The 15,877-nt window shown below is 43.4% G+C and overlaps 1 protein-coding gene across 1 annotated transcript; it reads right to left on the bottom strand.

Moving 5' to 3' along the window:
• Positions 1–9,116: 9,116 nt before the first annotated feature.
• On the bottom strand, positions 9,117–13,563 carry LOC306933994 (beta-1,3-galactosyl-O-glycosyl-glycoprotein beta-1,6-N-acetylglucosaminyltransferase-like). Its single transcript, XM_079516384.1, has 4 exons — positions 13,167–13,563; positions 11,820–11,913; positions 10,396–10,800; positions 9,117–10,166 (listed from the first exon to the last, which is right to left on the bottom strand). Exons 1-4 carry the CDS (start codon positions 13,496–13,498, stop codon positions 9,681–9,683), a joined length of 1,317 nt encoding a protein of 438 aa, XP_079372510.1. The 5' UTR covers positions 13,499–13,563; the 3' UTR covers positions 9,117–9,680.
• Between the last annotated feature and the right edge of the window lie 2,314 nt (positions 13,564–15,877).

Below are 15,877 nucleotides of genomic sequence, written 5' to 3' on the forward strand. Positions count from 1 at the left end.
TTTCTACGTTTAAGCCTTATCTAGAAAATGTAGCCCTGCTCTTTCATAGAGGTGTATAAAATTCTCCAAAAGCATGTTGTTTTAGAGAACTTTGTCATGTTTTTACCATATTTGTGTTTGTGTGATACAGATCACTTTTCAAACCATATGGCCTAGCTTTCCCCTTAGTGCTCAAATACAAACATTACACGGCCACTCGCTTGTCTTAACTGCTCGCTCAGGACTGCTTCATGGGGCTCATGTCCGCTTCTGACAGCCTACCTGCCTTGTTTGAAAGGTTTTTTTGTGGACTCATCAACCTTTTGCGAATTGGGAGTGAGAATGGCACTCGTGCTTTCCAGTGCAGGTGGGACCATCACCCAGGAAACAGGCAATAGTACGCACTGTACACGGCAGTAATAAAACCCTGTAGTCATAAAGATGTGTAAACATGTTGATATAAATAAGTAAATGACAGGAGGGTGTGCTTGGAAACAATGGTGGCAGACATGACAAATCCTGCAACATAAAAAGTCTAAAGGAAAAATGAATAAGTAACTTAAACCTCAATAGACTGCTATAGGCGGAGCTCAGGAGGCAGGCCATTCAAACATACTTCTATGTTTACACGGTAAGCATGGAAGTATGGATGGACATGTTATCTAATCATGGAAGAACACATTTCCTCTTATTTTTTATTAGCTTCCACAATTGTTTCTTATATTGTTAGTACCCATTCATTTCTGGGATATACCAATGCTTTCTTATTTTTGCTCTTTTTTTTACGACGTGAGCAGTACTGAAATAAGAGGGGGAAAAAACATCTTGTTTTCAGTCCACATATTTCATGTCAAATTCAAGGAAATATAAGTTTGGAAAAAACATGTTTTAGAGTAATTATAATGATTGCATTATAAAATGTGTGGTCTATAGAAATACTATTGGTCCAATGATCCCAAACAAGATCATAAAAGACCAGCTTATACTGTTACTGTGTATCCCACTACTTCTTCTTCTTCTTCTTTCGTGTAACATCAGAGGTCCAACTCGGTGTCGTGGAGCCACGCCCACATCTCTGGTCCCAGGTCAAAGAGGCTGGCTTCCGAGGGTGGTCTGTACAAGGGCTGATTCATACTCCTATTTTAGAGCCGAATAAAAGTCGGTTCGGCTCTGTAGAGCCTACAATGTGATGTCAGTTGAGGTTCGGGGGGGCGGGTACCGCCATAAAGTCGGCTCTTCGGTGCTACTGAAAATTTCTGACTAGCCGAAATCATTTCGGCACTACAGCGCCGAAACAGCGGTAAAATAGGAGTATGAATCGGCCCTAAGGGGCAGGTGTAGGTCGGCGGTATATCCCACTACTGACACAGCATTTTAAAGCATTACAAATGTTAATGTTTTTGCCATTGCTGACTTTTTTATTTCAATCAAATTCAACTTCAGTCTATTAACACGTTTTTGTTTTTCTGTGTTGTTTTTTCTCTTCTGTTTGTAGCCTTTTAGTAAATGTGCTCTTGTACTGTTGCTTGCTTTCTGTATGGGGACTACGAATGGAAACGAGAGTTATGTATATAACTACGGTTCTATGAATACCGGATGACCGCCAGAGGGGCGGTGTTTTCAACACCTGGATATACATCGCGCGCACGCGCAGAGGTCGAATATTAATACCAACACTGTCACTCGTGACCCCCTGTGGGCGTGAGCCACCTATATAGGTGCCCAGTTCACAGGGTTCATCCTCATGAAATCTTTTCGTCGGGATTCCGAGTGACAATGAACTCTGGCGGTCATCCGGTATTCATAGAACCGTAGTTATATACATAACTCTCGTTCTATTTCATACCTACTGACCGCCAGAGGGGCGGTGTTTTCAACACCTGGATGACTCATACCAACATGGTCACGAGGAATCTGCGCTTACCGAGGTCGGTTTGCAGATCTAATGGACAGCCAAACAGCCGTCACCACAGGGTGAGGGAGAGTCTGGCAAAAGCCCAAAACAGATGGAGCCCATTTGGCTGCACTGCAGCACAGATGTCCACCCCCTGGTCTGGCATGTCAAAATGCCTCTGGGGAGGCCTTGAGGCCTACTGAAGAAATCTACCTCAACGCAACAATCAAAGTACCTCTAAGTGTTGCGTTAGTCTCTGTTGAATCAAGGCACAGCCCTTCCTGTGCCCTTTACTCATACAAAAACAACCAAACAGCCATCACAGCTATGCCGTGCCACAGAGCCCGGACAGGGCACAATAGGCAGGTATTAGAATGCTCCATGCCTGGCTGTGGAGCAAACTAAAAATGATAGGCTAGCCAACGTGAAAGGCAGAAAGTCCTTGAAGACATAAGAGGGATTGGCGAATGGTAAACCCAGACCCATCGGCATCCCAGTCTCAGGCACCGGGCAGGGCCTGAAGACAACCTACTCACTTCCGTAGGGTCGCAGTGAGGGCAAATGGTACTAGCAGATAGCCATTTGAGAACGGCCCGATCCAAGGGCTGGGGACAAAGTCCATCCAAACCTGGTAGAGTGGTACCTCGTACCAGATGGTAGGGGGCGATTGCTCGCCCCGTCAGCGTGGCTGATGGCATACCCACAATAAAGTGTGACAGGCGCTGTCCAGAGAGAGCGCAACCTTTATTAGAGCCATCATAGCCAATGAAGAGCCGTTCTGACCACCAAGTGCATGTGGTAGGTCTAACATAATAGGCTCTCATAACAGTTCTCAATCACAATTACTCTCCTGGTGGAGAGGTTAAGGCTGCCAATATCACAGGCAGGTATTGAAAACACAGAGCAACATGGTGGTGCTTTGTCTCAACTAAACCACAGTTTACTTGTGTTGGCGTGCAACGCCCTGGTGCAGGATGCACAAGAATCAAGTAGGGTTCGGACAATAGGCATGATTGTCAGTGGTCAGTTTACGCAGCCGAAGGTGACCCGGGTGAGAATGCACCCTCTCCCTAAACTGTGACAGGGGATTCTGTCTGTGGGGAGGCCAAAGCACTTCATCGAGAAGCTGCAGTAGATGATTCGGCTGCAGTGGTAACCAAAAACGAACCTCAAGTCGCGTATAGCCCGCCCAATATGAAAAACAAATTGAGGCGGAAACATGGAAACTCATACTTCCTGACCGGTATGGTGGCACCATACTACTGTGCGACTGCCTCTGCCTATCCTGTGAAGGATACACGACACCAAAAGTGGCAGTGTAGAGAAGACTTACAAGAAGTCGCCTGGCCAGGGGTGGGCCAGAGTGTCCTGCCCTAACGGTCAGCGCCGGAAGGGAGAACTACAGTTGGCCACGCGCCAAGCGCTCAAGGCCAAAGATCCTGCTCTGCCGTACATATGCCCAGTGATACGAAACATCATCGGATCCAAGAGGCTTAAATGGGAAGCATGTCCGCCGCCTGGACTGTATACCCAACAAGAGCATTGCTATGAAACCAGCAAGATGATGCAAGACCTCCTGCAGAGACTGACTGGATCGAGCGACCCCTTAGTGGGTCGGAAGATAGACTGTTGACATAACATGTTACGAACAAAATCTAAACATCCCAAGGGCCAAGTCCACTGCACACTGGCCCAGTACATCACAGACACTGGCTGGAGATGGTAGGCAGTAGAGCGAAGCACGCTTAAATGCCTGTACATAACTGAAACAGTAACCCAACCGTATCCACGGTGGTAGGCAGAATTCTGGGGTTCGAGGCCCAGAAATTATAGACAGAACATGTAAAAGGGTGCAATGAAAGCAGCCCTAGAGAAGCAACTGTCTACGTCGCTTCGGTGTGCCCAACAACCAGAGGAACTGGCTGGCAGCACTGTACTCGTCCAAGACGAGACAGGTCAGTGGAAGCTGTCCGTCAGCCCCCCATTAACTCTAAGAGTTTAAGCAAGACCATGCTTGCAGACCATTCTCAATCTGGCACCGCCTGGAGCACATCCACTGTGCCCAGCATACATGACCAGAGGCAACTGGTAGGTCTGAGATCGAGGATCAGGCGAAAACCACCACCGTCATCAGTCACATCATGAATCAAGGAGAAAACCTTCAGTTGAACCAAACTGCTTGTTCACCGTGAACTATGCTGCAAGGTCTGTTGGGTGGCAGGCCCAAACATCCGGCCTGGAACGACAGGCAGAGTGTTAAGTGTCCCACTGTACTTCCCTGAAAGTGGGGCCTGTTAGAATGCTGAGTCTATAATTGATGTGCAAGCTAGTTCAGCTGTACAGTTGCACATACGCAACATGTGTCCCCTGCATTTACCCATCTTATTGCTACTAGGAGCAATGAGCAGCCATTCTACAGCGCTCGGGGAGCAATTAGGGGCTCAGACCGGGACACACATGGACACATTGCTGGCCGGATCTGGCATTGAACCCGGAACATCCAGGGGCTCTGGGTCGCCAGGCGGGCTCACTAACCCGCCGTGGCCGCCCCTCAGGGCCACACTAGGCCCCAACATCATCAGGGTAGTTAGTTACCACGTAAGCTAACGCCTAGAACAAGCATCACCCATAGGTGCCGTGCCTGCGCATCAATGCGCGCAGGCCAGAGGGCCAGGATGAGGTGACCATTAAGGGACCGTCCAACACGTCCCAGTCCAGCTGCCGTGGCATGGATCTAGTTGGCAGACCAGTGACTCTACACTGCGTGCGGCCATGGGCAATAGCCATACTAGCTCGAAGGCTTCATCTAGTGACACCACCAGAGAAGCAATGCTGGCATTAAGTCCAGGGTTAGGGACCCTGTCTCGTTGGTCACCCCCAGAAGGCAATCTAAAAGGTCAGTGCTACTCATCACAGACCACGAGTAGCGGCTCTGCAAACAGCAGGAAAAGAGCAGCACCCATGTATCAACCCATTAAGGCAGGAACAAGTCTGGGTTGCCGCAGCTATGTAAAGTATATAGCCATATGTATACTCTTCTCAATTCTTCAAATCGACATTTGAAATCATTCCGAGACCTAGGTCCGGATTCAGAAGGTGTTTACAGCATCGGCTCTAAATGGGTTAAGACGTTCTTAACCTGAGCAACTTGGTGGCCAAGAGTACCACCTTGAAATTTCCCCTAGTTGAGAGAGCATCATCTCACAACGCTAGCATCCCTGTGGGAGGCAAATCAGCCACAACCACGGCCAACACAGTTGGCATACGTGCCAGCAGTATGCAGCCACAATAACAGCAATATCTTCAAAATGGCCTTGGATCGCCTCGGGATCCCCCAGAATGAAGTTACTAATGCTGCTCTGGAGAGGAAGTCTGCAGCTCTCGGTATGGAGCTGTTTCCCTCGCGACCAGACTACGGATAAGCGGTTGGAGATGGATGGAAGAATGAACCACAGCCATAGCCTGTGTCCGGCGCCCAAGTCGAAACCTGACTACAGGCGCAAGTAATGGACCTCCTCTGTGGGACCAGAGAGGACCAGCATGTTGCACTAATCCATGAACGGCAGCAGAGCGAGACACTCTAAATACTACTGGTTATGTAGTTGTAGCGAAAGAGCGAGAATCACTCAAGCTACAGTGTCAAGTAGTGCCATATAGTGGGAAAGCCAAATACTTGGACTGTCATATACCTCCAGATAATGGCAGCAGAGCGAAACACACTCTCAATGCCAGTGATAACGCGGCCAAAGCAGCGAGAACCAGTCAGCCACAGCGTTACGCTTATTGATCATCTGTACGCACAGTATGTCATTAATACAATGCAGACCTGGCGAAGAGCGGGGACCACTCAAGCCCGTGTCAAGTACACAATATGATAGTGGCGGGGCGGAACATGCCCTCGGTGCTAGTGAAAAATGACCATCAGTACACGCAGTATGTCAACAATACTATGTATGGCGAAGAGTGAAGGCCACTCAAGCCAGCTTCAAGCACAAAGTATGACAGCAGTGGAGCGAAACACACCCCCAGTGTCAGTGATAATGCAGCAAAAGAGCGAGAATCACTCAAGCTAGTGTCAAATAGTGCCATAGTATAGTGGCAAAGCCAAACACTTGGACTGTCATATACAACCATTTTAATACCAAGCATATTAATATCTGAACAGCAGCAGAGCGACGTACACTCAAGCTATGATAGCAAGTAATCATAGTATACTGCACATGTCAAAGCAGTAGTGAGTACCAGGTACACAATGTCGTGGTTATACGAAGATCTAACCCTCAGCAGTTCGCTATGGGACGCGTCCCAACTTGGGCGCGGATAACAGAAGTACTTATAGTACACTCACATTCTATTAAGTATATAAGAGAATGGGCCTCTTTTGCGTCATGACGTAGCACGTGCCCTCTCGACGAGGGCATAAAAGCACGTACTCGCGCATGCCTCGCTTATATCTCTTATAACCATGGTTACTGCGTAACCTTCAGAGAATGGCAGCAGAGCGAAACACTCTCTCAATGCCAGTGAACCAGCGCAATGGTAAAGCGATAGACGCTTGAAACATTATATTAGTAATTATACTGCCAAGCACAAACAAGTATTACCCGAACAGCAGCTGAGCGGATCACACTCAAGCTATGAGATACAAGCACTATGCGTATCTCAGATAGCAGTATACACTTAAGTTAAGCTGTGACGTTATGCACGCTGCAGTGACAACATTGTCATATACCTGCTTGATATAACGAGCAAAACAAACTAGCAAGAGCTGCGTTTACAACTTGACATGCATTTTGAAAAAGTTCCTTAACCAGAAATCGTCTGGGGAGAAGCGCTCATTAACGTCACGACCACACAAACCTCCTCTTGGTAGACATCGTTGCAACCAAGCGCCACATATGTGGTAGATTGCACGTCTGCGACAGAGCGAAAAACACTTCTTGCAGAAAACACGTGGCGAGGAGTGGTCGTTCAACATGACTAATCCTATAAATCAGTCAGAATAAGCGTCGCGGCAGCACGGGGACTGCCCAGTTACTGACGCCATAAAACATTGCTGTTGCTCATTTAGCATTGTGCGGCCATTCAACATGAGTATTGATTAATAGTCAAATAAGCGCCGCCGCGGTCGCTTTCGAGGCGAAGCACACCTCTGCGAGCCACACAAACAGCACACCGACATTAAATACAAAGTTAGCTCTTAGTTAGTGAACACACGTCACAACCGCTAACCCTTAATGCATTAGTCGGGAGGATGGACAGATACTGCCGCAGTGCCGCCACCGACAATTCCACAAATCATACAAGCTGGATTCCAGCGAGCAAACACTGTCACCAACCCAATGTAACGCCACACAGCAAAGCGAAGATACCGCAAGGCTGTAGCAGGCACGCCCGCCGGGCAAGTAAAGTAGCACACAACTTACCTGTAGAAAATAAAGTCCAACATGATAGTTGGACCAGGGAAATAAGCCCGGCGGAAAAATTATCGCCGCCAACCATGCAGCCTCTGGAGGACGCAAGGTAGCCCCAACCGAACGGTTACGAGGCTTATAGGCATGGCCGGCGTCGAGAGCCCCCCCCATACAGCCTCGAAGGGCTAGTAGCAGGAGCTCAATAAAATAAATCGACCTGCGCTCAAAGGCGAAAAGATGAAAGAGGATGAACCCTGTGAACTGGGCACCTATATAGGTGGCTCACGCCCACAGGGGGTCACGAGTGACAGTGTTGGTATTAATATTCGACCTCTGCGCGTGCGCGCGATGTATATCCAGGTGTTGAAAACACCGCCCCTCTGGCGGTCAGTAGGTATGAAATAGAACTAGCATTCTGTATGGGGACTACGAATGGAAACTAGCATTCTGTATAGCTTTCTGTATGGGGACTACGAATGGAAACTAGCATTCTGTATAGCTTTCTGTATGGGGACTACGAATGGAAACTAGAATTCTGTATAGCTTTCTGTATGGGGACTACGAATGGAAACTAGCATTCTGTATAGCTTTCTGTATGGGGACTACGAATGGAAACTAGAATTCTGTATAGCTTTCTGTATGGGGACTACGAATGGAAACTAGAATTCTTGCTAAATCTGGTGTATTTACACAGCATTCAGTTCAGTTCAGTTCAGTTTTATTTTCGGAATGGTGGACATACAGTTCATACATAAAGCACATTATCATTTCCATTTCTTTTCCCATTGTTTTTTTTAGTTGCTTATGTCCTGTCCGATATCCGAAAAAGGGGCTAGGGAGAAGCCATAGGCTTGTCGGGCCCTACCCCTGGAGTCCATCATTTGCATATTTAAGTGCACGTGTTGTAGACTGATGGATATCTGTCTACCTGCACAGTGCATACATTCATGTTGTCCTTAGATATACAGTATACATTCCCCTACACATATTCATATATATAAAGCATACATATAAATAAGCATATAAACATACATAAACACAGCAATACATATACACAGCTACTTACATACACAACAATATACATCGCATCAATACAATAATTCCTGCTGTGTAGAGTCAATACCTTTCATTGTCATTGTGTTATGGTTTACCAATAATGATCGATTAGGCCAAGGCGGCAAAGAGCATCCCGAAGTACATTGTTGGCAGACCACTACACAAGGGTTACCATTTAGGGGACTAATATGGGTATAATATTTGTTATGGTTTACTGTAGTATAGTATAATAGGTAATGTGGTTTTACTATAGTATAGTATATATGATGCATGGCATGGTTTACTATACTTATATAGTACACAATATGTATTTTGGTTTACTAATAATAACAATAGTTATTATTAATAATAATAATAATAATAATAATATACAATATACATGATATGGGTTACTATACTTATATAGTACCTAACACGTGCCATGATTCACTAATAATGGTTTACTAATAATATCTGATTATTCACTGGTTCACTATACCTATACACATAATGTATGGTATCGTTTACTATAATGATATAGTACAGTATGTCATAGTTTCCCTTTTGTAGTGCCATTAGTACTCTTCTTCATTTCTGTATCTATCAAAACTAGAGTAAAAATACTCTAGTTTTGAATTGGTTTATGTTTCCACAGCGCTTTAATTCATCCTCCAGCTCATTCCACAGAGTGACTCCGTTTGTACGCATCACAGGTTTTTTTAAGTTTCCCCATACCTCAGAGCAGTAGTTCAGGTAGGGTAGGATCATTGCGCAGTACAGCGTGTGCAGGTGGAGTAGGTGTTTTGCCCTATTTATGACCAAGATGCTCTTTGCCATCTTGTTCCCCACATATTCTATATGGTGTTTCCAGCAGAGCCTATGGTCTAGAATCACTCCCAAGAATTTGTTTTCATATACTCTTTCTATTTTATTATTATCTATAATCAACTGGATATCTGTTTGTATCTGGTGGTTTCCGAATACCATACATTTTGTTTTACTTAAGGATAATTTATTTCTATCAAACCAGAATTTGTATTTATTCATTTCTGCTGTTAACACCATCATGAGCCGCTGGATGTCCTCCCCTGTACAGAACATGTTCGTTGTATGTGTGGTGTTCATTAATATGAGCTGTCCCTCCCAAATAAACGTAAAAAGAAAAATCACAAGATATAAAAGGTATAAAAGAGTGGCTGAAATTATATTATGCAAGATTCCCAGAATATTGCAGTTTCTTTTAAAATAAATAGTAAAAGTGAAAGTAAGGAAAGTGACTTTGGAACACTGCTCAATACCCCCTCATGCATTCTTGGGTTCCAACGTGTCTGTGAGAGTCTGAGACCTTTTGAATACACTTAATGTTGTTGTGCCAGTGCCTTGTCTCTGAGGTACTTTTCCAGACATTGGATAGCGATGACATCTGTGTCTACATCAAACTTATTGGCAAAAAGGTGATGTTGCTGAATGATCCACTGCAGATCCCCAGCACCATATACACATACTGAATTACGATGTGTGCCATGACACTTTGGGTACACAGCCTCCAGTTTACCCAGAGGCCCTTCATGCCACTCCCACTTCACTAGCCGTGCAATAGAATTGATATCCGTTGTATCGTATTTGGAATTTGGCCACACTGAGCCAGGAACAGTAGGGATGCGCTGGATGGTGGCCCAGAGAAACTCATCAGGACTGTACGTGTCTTTTGCCCAAGTGATCAGTTCCTGTATGCGGTTGTCCTTCAACACACTGCGGACATAGCCCCGGCTAACCACGATGTAGGCATTTCCCGAGAAGATGGGCAGATCAAAAGGTGGTGGACTCTTAGCCTGCTCCGTTTTCTGAAATGAGATAGAAAAAATAAATTAGTATTTTGCATCTTATAATTGAAAGCAATCTAAAAGGATAAATATTCTATTTATAGCAATGCTTAAAATAGTCTACCTTGCTGCACATTTCAACACAACAATAACATACAATACAATCTTAACCCAGCAAAAAAAGAAACACAATTTAGGGGGAAAGCATAATAATAAAAAGAAAACTTCATATATTCATATGAATGATTACCATGATCGCTCCATCTACTATCTGATGAACTGACTTCACTCTCTCCTTCTTCCCATCAGACATTTGCTCTGACTCCATGTTGTTTCTGCCCTTCAGAACCTGCAAGCTCCTCACAATTTCTAAGTTAGTTTTCAGAGGGAAATCCTGACCACACAGGTTGATGAAATACTTCCAGGTTGTGCTAACGTTGTAGAGATCGGCCATGCAGTTGAGATCAGCCTGAACGCGTGGCCAGGCAGCGTAGACTACACTCACTGGCTGGCTGACCATGAAGACATTAGGGAAACAAGAAGAGATACCCGAAACAGCAGCAAGGACTGAGGCCTCTGCCTTCTTGTCAACATGGATGCAGTAAACATTCTGAGGGGCGTAGATGGCTCGCAGCAGATGCTCAAAGTTCTGCACCTATGTGAATAGAAATCACACCCATGTGAAGTGAGGGGCGCTCTTATCATCGTACATAACATCATCACACCGGGGCTCCACCGGGCGCGTCAGCGTCGCGTCTCCGTCACAGTCAGGGAATGTTCCCTTTTAAATCAATGAAGGGTGGCTCCACTGCCCGTGTTGCGTTGCGTGACTGCATTCAAATTGCCCCGGTTCGTTTTTTGACGCACGCGACGGAGACGCAACGTGTCCGGTGGAGCCCCGGCGTCATACATCATCTCATTCCGGCCAATCAGAATTTGCGTCCTCACCTTCGTCTTCAATGTTTGTGTTATAGGACAAAGTTTGTGTTAGCACACACACTAAAAGCTGGATATAGGAGGGGCTATCGCCCCTCAAGAATAATTAAATGCATTTGTATCAATATTCATCATTTGCATTACATTGTTATATATAATGTTATTATCTCTGCGGAAGGCAGGGCCGGAGATTATGTTTTCACCCAAGTGTCCATGGCCAATCTGAAAAACTAGTGAGATTAACGGTCAAAGGCTATGGAAGTCATTTCCTGAATATTTTATTCAAATTTGCCTCACAGATGTTCTATAACAGCCCACTTTATACTGTATTTTGGCCTATACGTCTAGTCTCTAGACTACGTTTTGCCATTTTTTTATTCTAATCTAATCTAATTTTTCTACTACAGTTTTTGAATAAACATTTATCTGGAGTTACGTGATAAATATGTATCATACAGATTTGTTTTATTACAGTACCAGTTGGCTATATGGCGTCAATCACTTTGACTGCTTGTTCTAACTACAGTACTTTTATTTTTAGGTCTTTTTTTAGGTCTTTTTTAGGGCTGAGACTGGGAGGTCGGGGTTCGATTCCCGTCCGGGTCATACCTCCAGTGTGCCTGCTGGAGGAGATTGCACTCCACTGAGCGGGTCTAGTTCCAAATTAATTTAAATGAAAGCAGTTCATCTTTAAAAAAAATATTTTTCAATTTGTTTCGAAAATATAATATGATATACCTTATGGTGGAGAACAATAGAAAATGCCAGGGGAAAGTCCTCCTCTTCTTGGCTCAGTGGGAACATCAAATACTTCCTGCTTAACTTGAACTCCCTGTAAAAATATATACATATATATATATACAACTATTACACAATTCAATGTTGCCATAATGATCAATATACATACTTTTGTTCCGTGTTGTAAAATAACTATTCATTTTGCAGTATTTATATTTTACTGTACTTTCCAATTACTTAGGCAAATAGGCTATAGTTTTACTCCAGTACAATTATTTGAAAACTGTAGTTACTTTGTAGATTTTGATTATTACAAAATATACATGACTCCCTTCAGCCCTATATATTTCATATATATATTTCTTTCTTTTTTACATAATGCTATTTTCAAAAGAATTGTATACATTTGAAAACTTGTGAAACGGGACATTCTGCACAATGAGTACGAGTACCATATTGTGCCGAATATAAGACGACTCTGATTATAAGACTGTGGAAAAAGAACATTGAATATCAAATAGTCTAGTACCCGATTATAATAACCAGATTTTTAGGATATTTCCATTGAAAAGAAAAAACTAGGGGGCATGGTGGCACAGTTGGTAGTGCTGTCGCCTCACAGCTAGAAGGTCCTGGGTTCGATTCCTGCTCGGGACGCTGTGGGTGCTGGTGGCGTGTTTCCTCCTCCGCGTCATCAGTGCCCATACCCGAGGCGGGGTTGGCGAAAGGGCCTTTCTGTGTGGAGTTTGCATGTTCTCCCCGTGTCCCCTAGGGTAGGTACCCTCACAAAAAACATGCAGTAATCCTGGTCTCTAAACTGCCTCCCCCTGGCCAGCCGGGGCGGCTGATGGAGGGGAAAGGAACTGGTTGGAATAACGTCTTCCTTCCACGTGCTACGTCCAACCAGGGAAACTCCCCCCTGTCAGGTGTAAAGGAGCAACTTGGACCCTCAGGCATGAAGGAAGCATGAGTTCAAGTCTGTTGCTCTCCCCATGTCCTCCATATATGGGGACTAGGTTGCCGGAGGGTGTGTAGAGCCCAGGATCACATTAGATAATTGACACAGGGGTGAAAAATGGCTTACAAAATTGTGGGATAAAAAAATATTAAAAAAAAGAAAAGAAAAAACATAGTCTTATATTCAGAACAATAGGGTACTTTATACTTTTAGTAAGGTACATTTTCATCATACCAATACTTTTGTAGGCAGGCGTATTTTAGAATTCCGGACTTTTACTTGTAACAGAGTATTTCTACATTGCAGTACGGGTATTGATACCTTTAAAGAAAATAGCCTACTTTCTCCACCACTGCTTTCGTTTTACATTTACCGTAACAGAACCTCACCTGCAGTCCTGGGTGGCATTGATATAATACTCATCAGAGATCTGGACAGTCCTCTTGAAGTCTTTAGTGATTGTCAGTATCTTGGCCTCCTCTAGTACGTCAGTATCTCCTTGTAGGATTGCAGAGCAGTAAGGGTTATCGTCAAGGTTCCCATCAACAGCCGTAGGCCTATATACCAACCAGCTAGACCTAGAACTGTGTTTGTAGATGGTATCCCAGTCCGCCTCTGATGTGCCATGCATTACAAGAATCCATAATGATCCCAGAATGACAGAGAAAATTAGCCAGTGGAGGCGGCAATTACGCCGTAGCTTTGTAATAATGTATGCCATTTAAGGGGAAAAAAGGGGCTCCTACTGCTTGAACATGGCTGAAGGCTGTTTGCTCAAGTGTAGAATCTTCAATGATTTCCTAGGCTATAGTCCAAGCAAGTTTCTTTCATTAAATAGAAGGCAGGATAACCAATGTATGACCACAGCCTATCACACAATAGAAAATCGGATAGTCCTCCTCTTCTTCGCTCAGTGGGAACATCAAATACTTCCTGCTTAACTTGAACTCCCTGTAATAGATTTTGCAACTATTACAATTCAATGTTGCCATAATGATCAATATACATACTTTTGTTCCATGTTGTAAAATAACTATACTTTGTAGATTTTGATCATTACAAAATATACATTACTCCCCTCAGCCCTATATATTTCAGCCATTTGAAAATGTATGACCACAGCATCATCACACTTGATTGTTGAAACAATCAAAATGTGCACTGCTCTCAGTGCTCTGTGACTCATAAGGTAGGCTACTCAATAATCAAAATGAAAGGGATATATACAAATGTTTCCAGTCAGTAACTGACCATGCTATGTGTCCTCTTAAAGTGCAAAGGTCCATGCAGGTGGTCTCTTTATTGTCACAGGAGTTGGGCTGTCCTGCAAATGAGGTCAGGTAAGATAATTACACAGATAGATCAACGAAACTTTACGAAAAAGGACAATGAAACCATACATTTTTAGGCTGTGTTGTAGCATAATTAAGTCAATCATCACTTGAATACATTAATTTAACTTTATATAGGGCAATAGGGGTCTGTCTACTTACTCTCTTGAAAACGTTGTCTGTAGTAGCTTTGCCAAACAGGCAGCGTGGTGAGACTGCAGGTGGCATCCTTCTGCCTTGTGCTTTTGAATGCTACTCAACTCAATATTGATTGATTCAATTGACCGTTATGTGGAGGGGGAAGCAGCCAGTTTCCTTTTTTTCCCTCAACCTATCTGGAGTACTAGCGCCACTGAGTGGCGGAAAATAAATCACAGTTTTACAAAATATGGGCACTATAGGGACATTGTAAAATGTTGTCCAAAATATTGAAAAACATATGTGTAAAATGGTAAAGTAATGTATACATGGTTAGAGCATGCTTAAACATTCGACAATGAAAGGTGTAACATTTCTAAATTGCTACCTGTCTATATGTCATTTTGGGCCATAAACAAGTTGAAGGATAACATTAAGTGTGATAATGATGTACCGTGCATGTTCACATCATACAAACTTTGCACTTAAGACCATTTTTCTATTATTATTATTTATTTTTACATTTTGTTAATTAAGAAAATAGCACATTTTACATAGAGGTTAGGTGTCCCTATAGTGCCCACCTACCCTGTATTCTTTCGAGGTCTGTTACTCTACTAATATAAGCTTTAATTAAGCATTCATTACGTTAATTAATTTAGTGTTTTTAGTTTTTAAACGATCCCACTAATTTTTCCATTTATACATTCAAGACTCCTTCCATTGGTCAAAATGAACACTCAACCCTTTCTACCCGATGACAAACATACACAAGAAAACTGTAGGTTATAGGATAACCGTGGTTAAATCCCCGGATTGATCGAATACTTTATTAACAGTTTGCAAATAGTACAGTGGTACGAGTAGGTGCTAAAGGGATAACACAAAAAGCCCTGATGGCTTATTTCGATTGTGGTCCTGTGTATTAAATTAATAGAGACATTTAAAGGTATAAACAATTTACAATAATATACCAGACATCACATCCCTAAACAGTTCTTTAGGTGAAATTCACAAGGTGGCATACTAATACTAAATAGTACTGTTCCGAACAGAATCACTCTCATTACTGTATGTATAAGAATGAACCACAAATAAATAAAACAAATCAAAAGATCAGAAATCAGGGAATATTATCAGGACAAACAAAAATCCAATATGGGAATAAATTCTTCACAAGAAATGTCTTCACCAATGTGTTTGTAAAGGTGTCTAGAAACACATCTCACAGATGACAAGATTGAAATTCAATTTCCCTAGGGCAGGGGTTTTCAACTGATTGTGAACCATGCAGGGACCACTGTTGTGTTGGGATGGGCTAAGATTAGTTTTGATTTGTGTTTTGTTTTGAGAACCACTGATATATTCCTATCCCACGGTTACCCTTATTGGATTCTCTTATCCAGCCTTCCATTAAACTCAGGTTAACTGATATACAGTACTTGTAAAGCAGAGACATGATCACATGATTATATGGCTACATTTCCTAATAATGATGACTCAATCAGGCAAGCTGGTACCTTTCTTGAGATTCGAACTCCCTTTTCTGTGGAATTTCTTAACCTCAGACTTCCCAGTACAGTGACAACATTGACACACTTCCACGGAACAGTGCACAAGAGTTTCATCAT

Source organism: Electrona antarctica, assembly GCF_951216825.1.
Source record: "Electrona antarctica genome assembly, chromosome: 12".
NCBI lineage: Eukaryota > Metazoa > Chordata > Actinopteri > Myctophiformes > Myctophidae > Electrona > Electrona antarctica.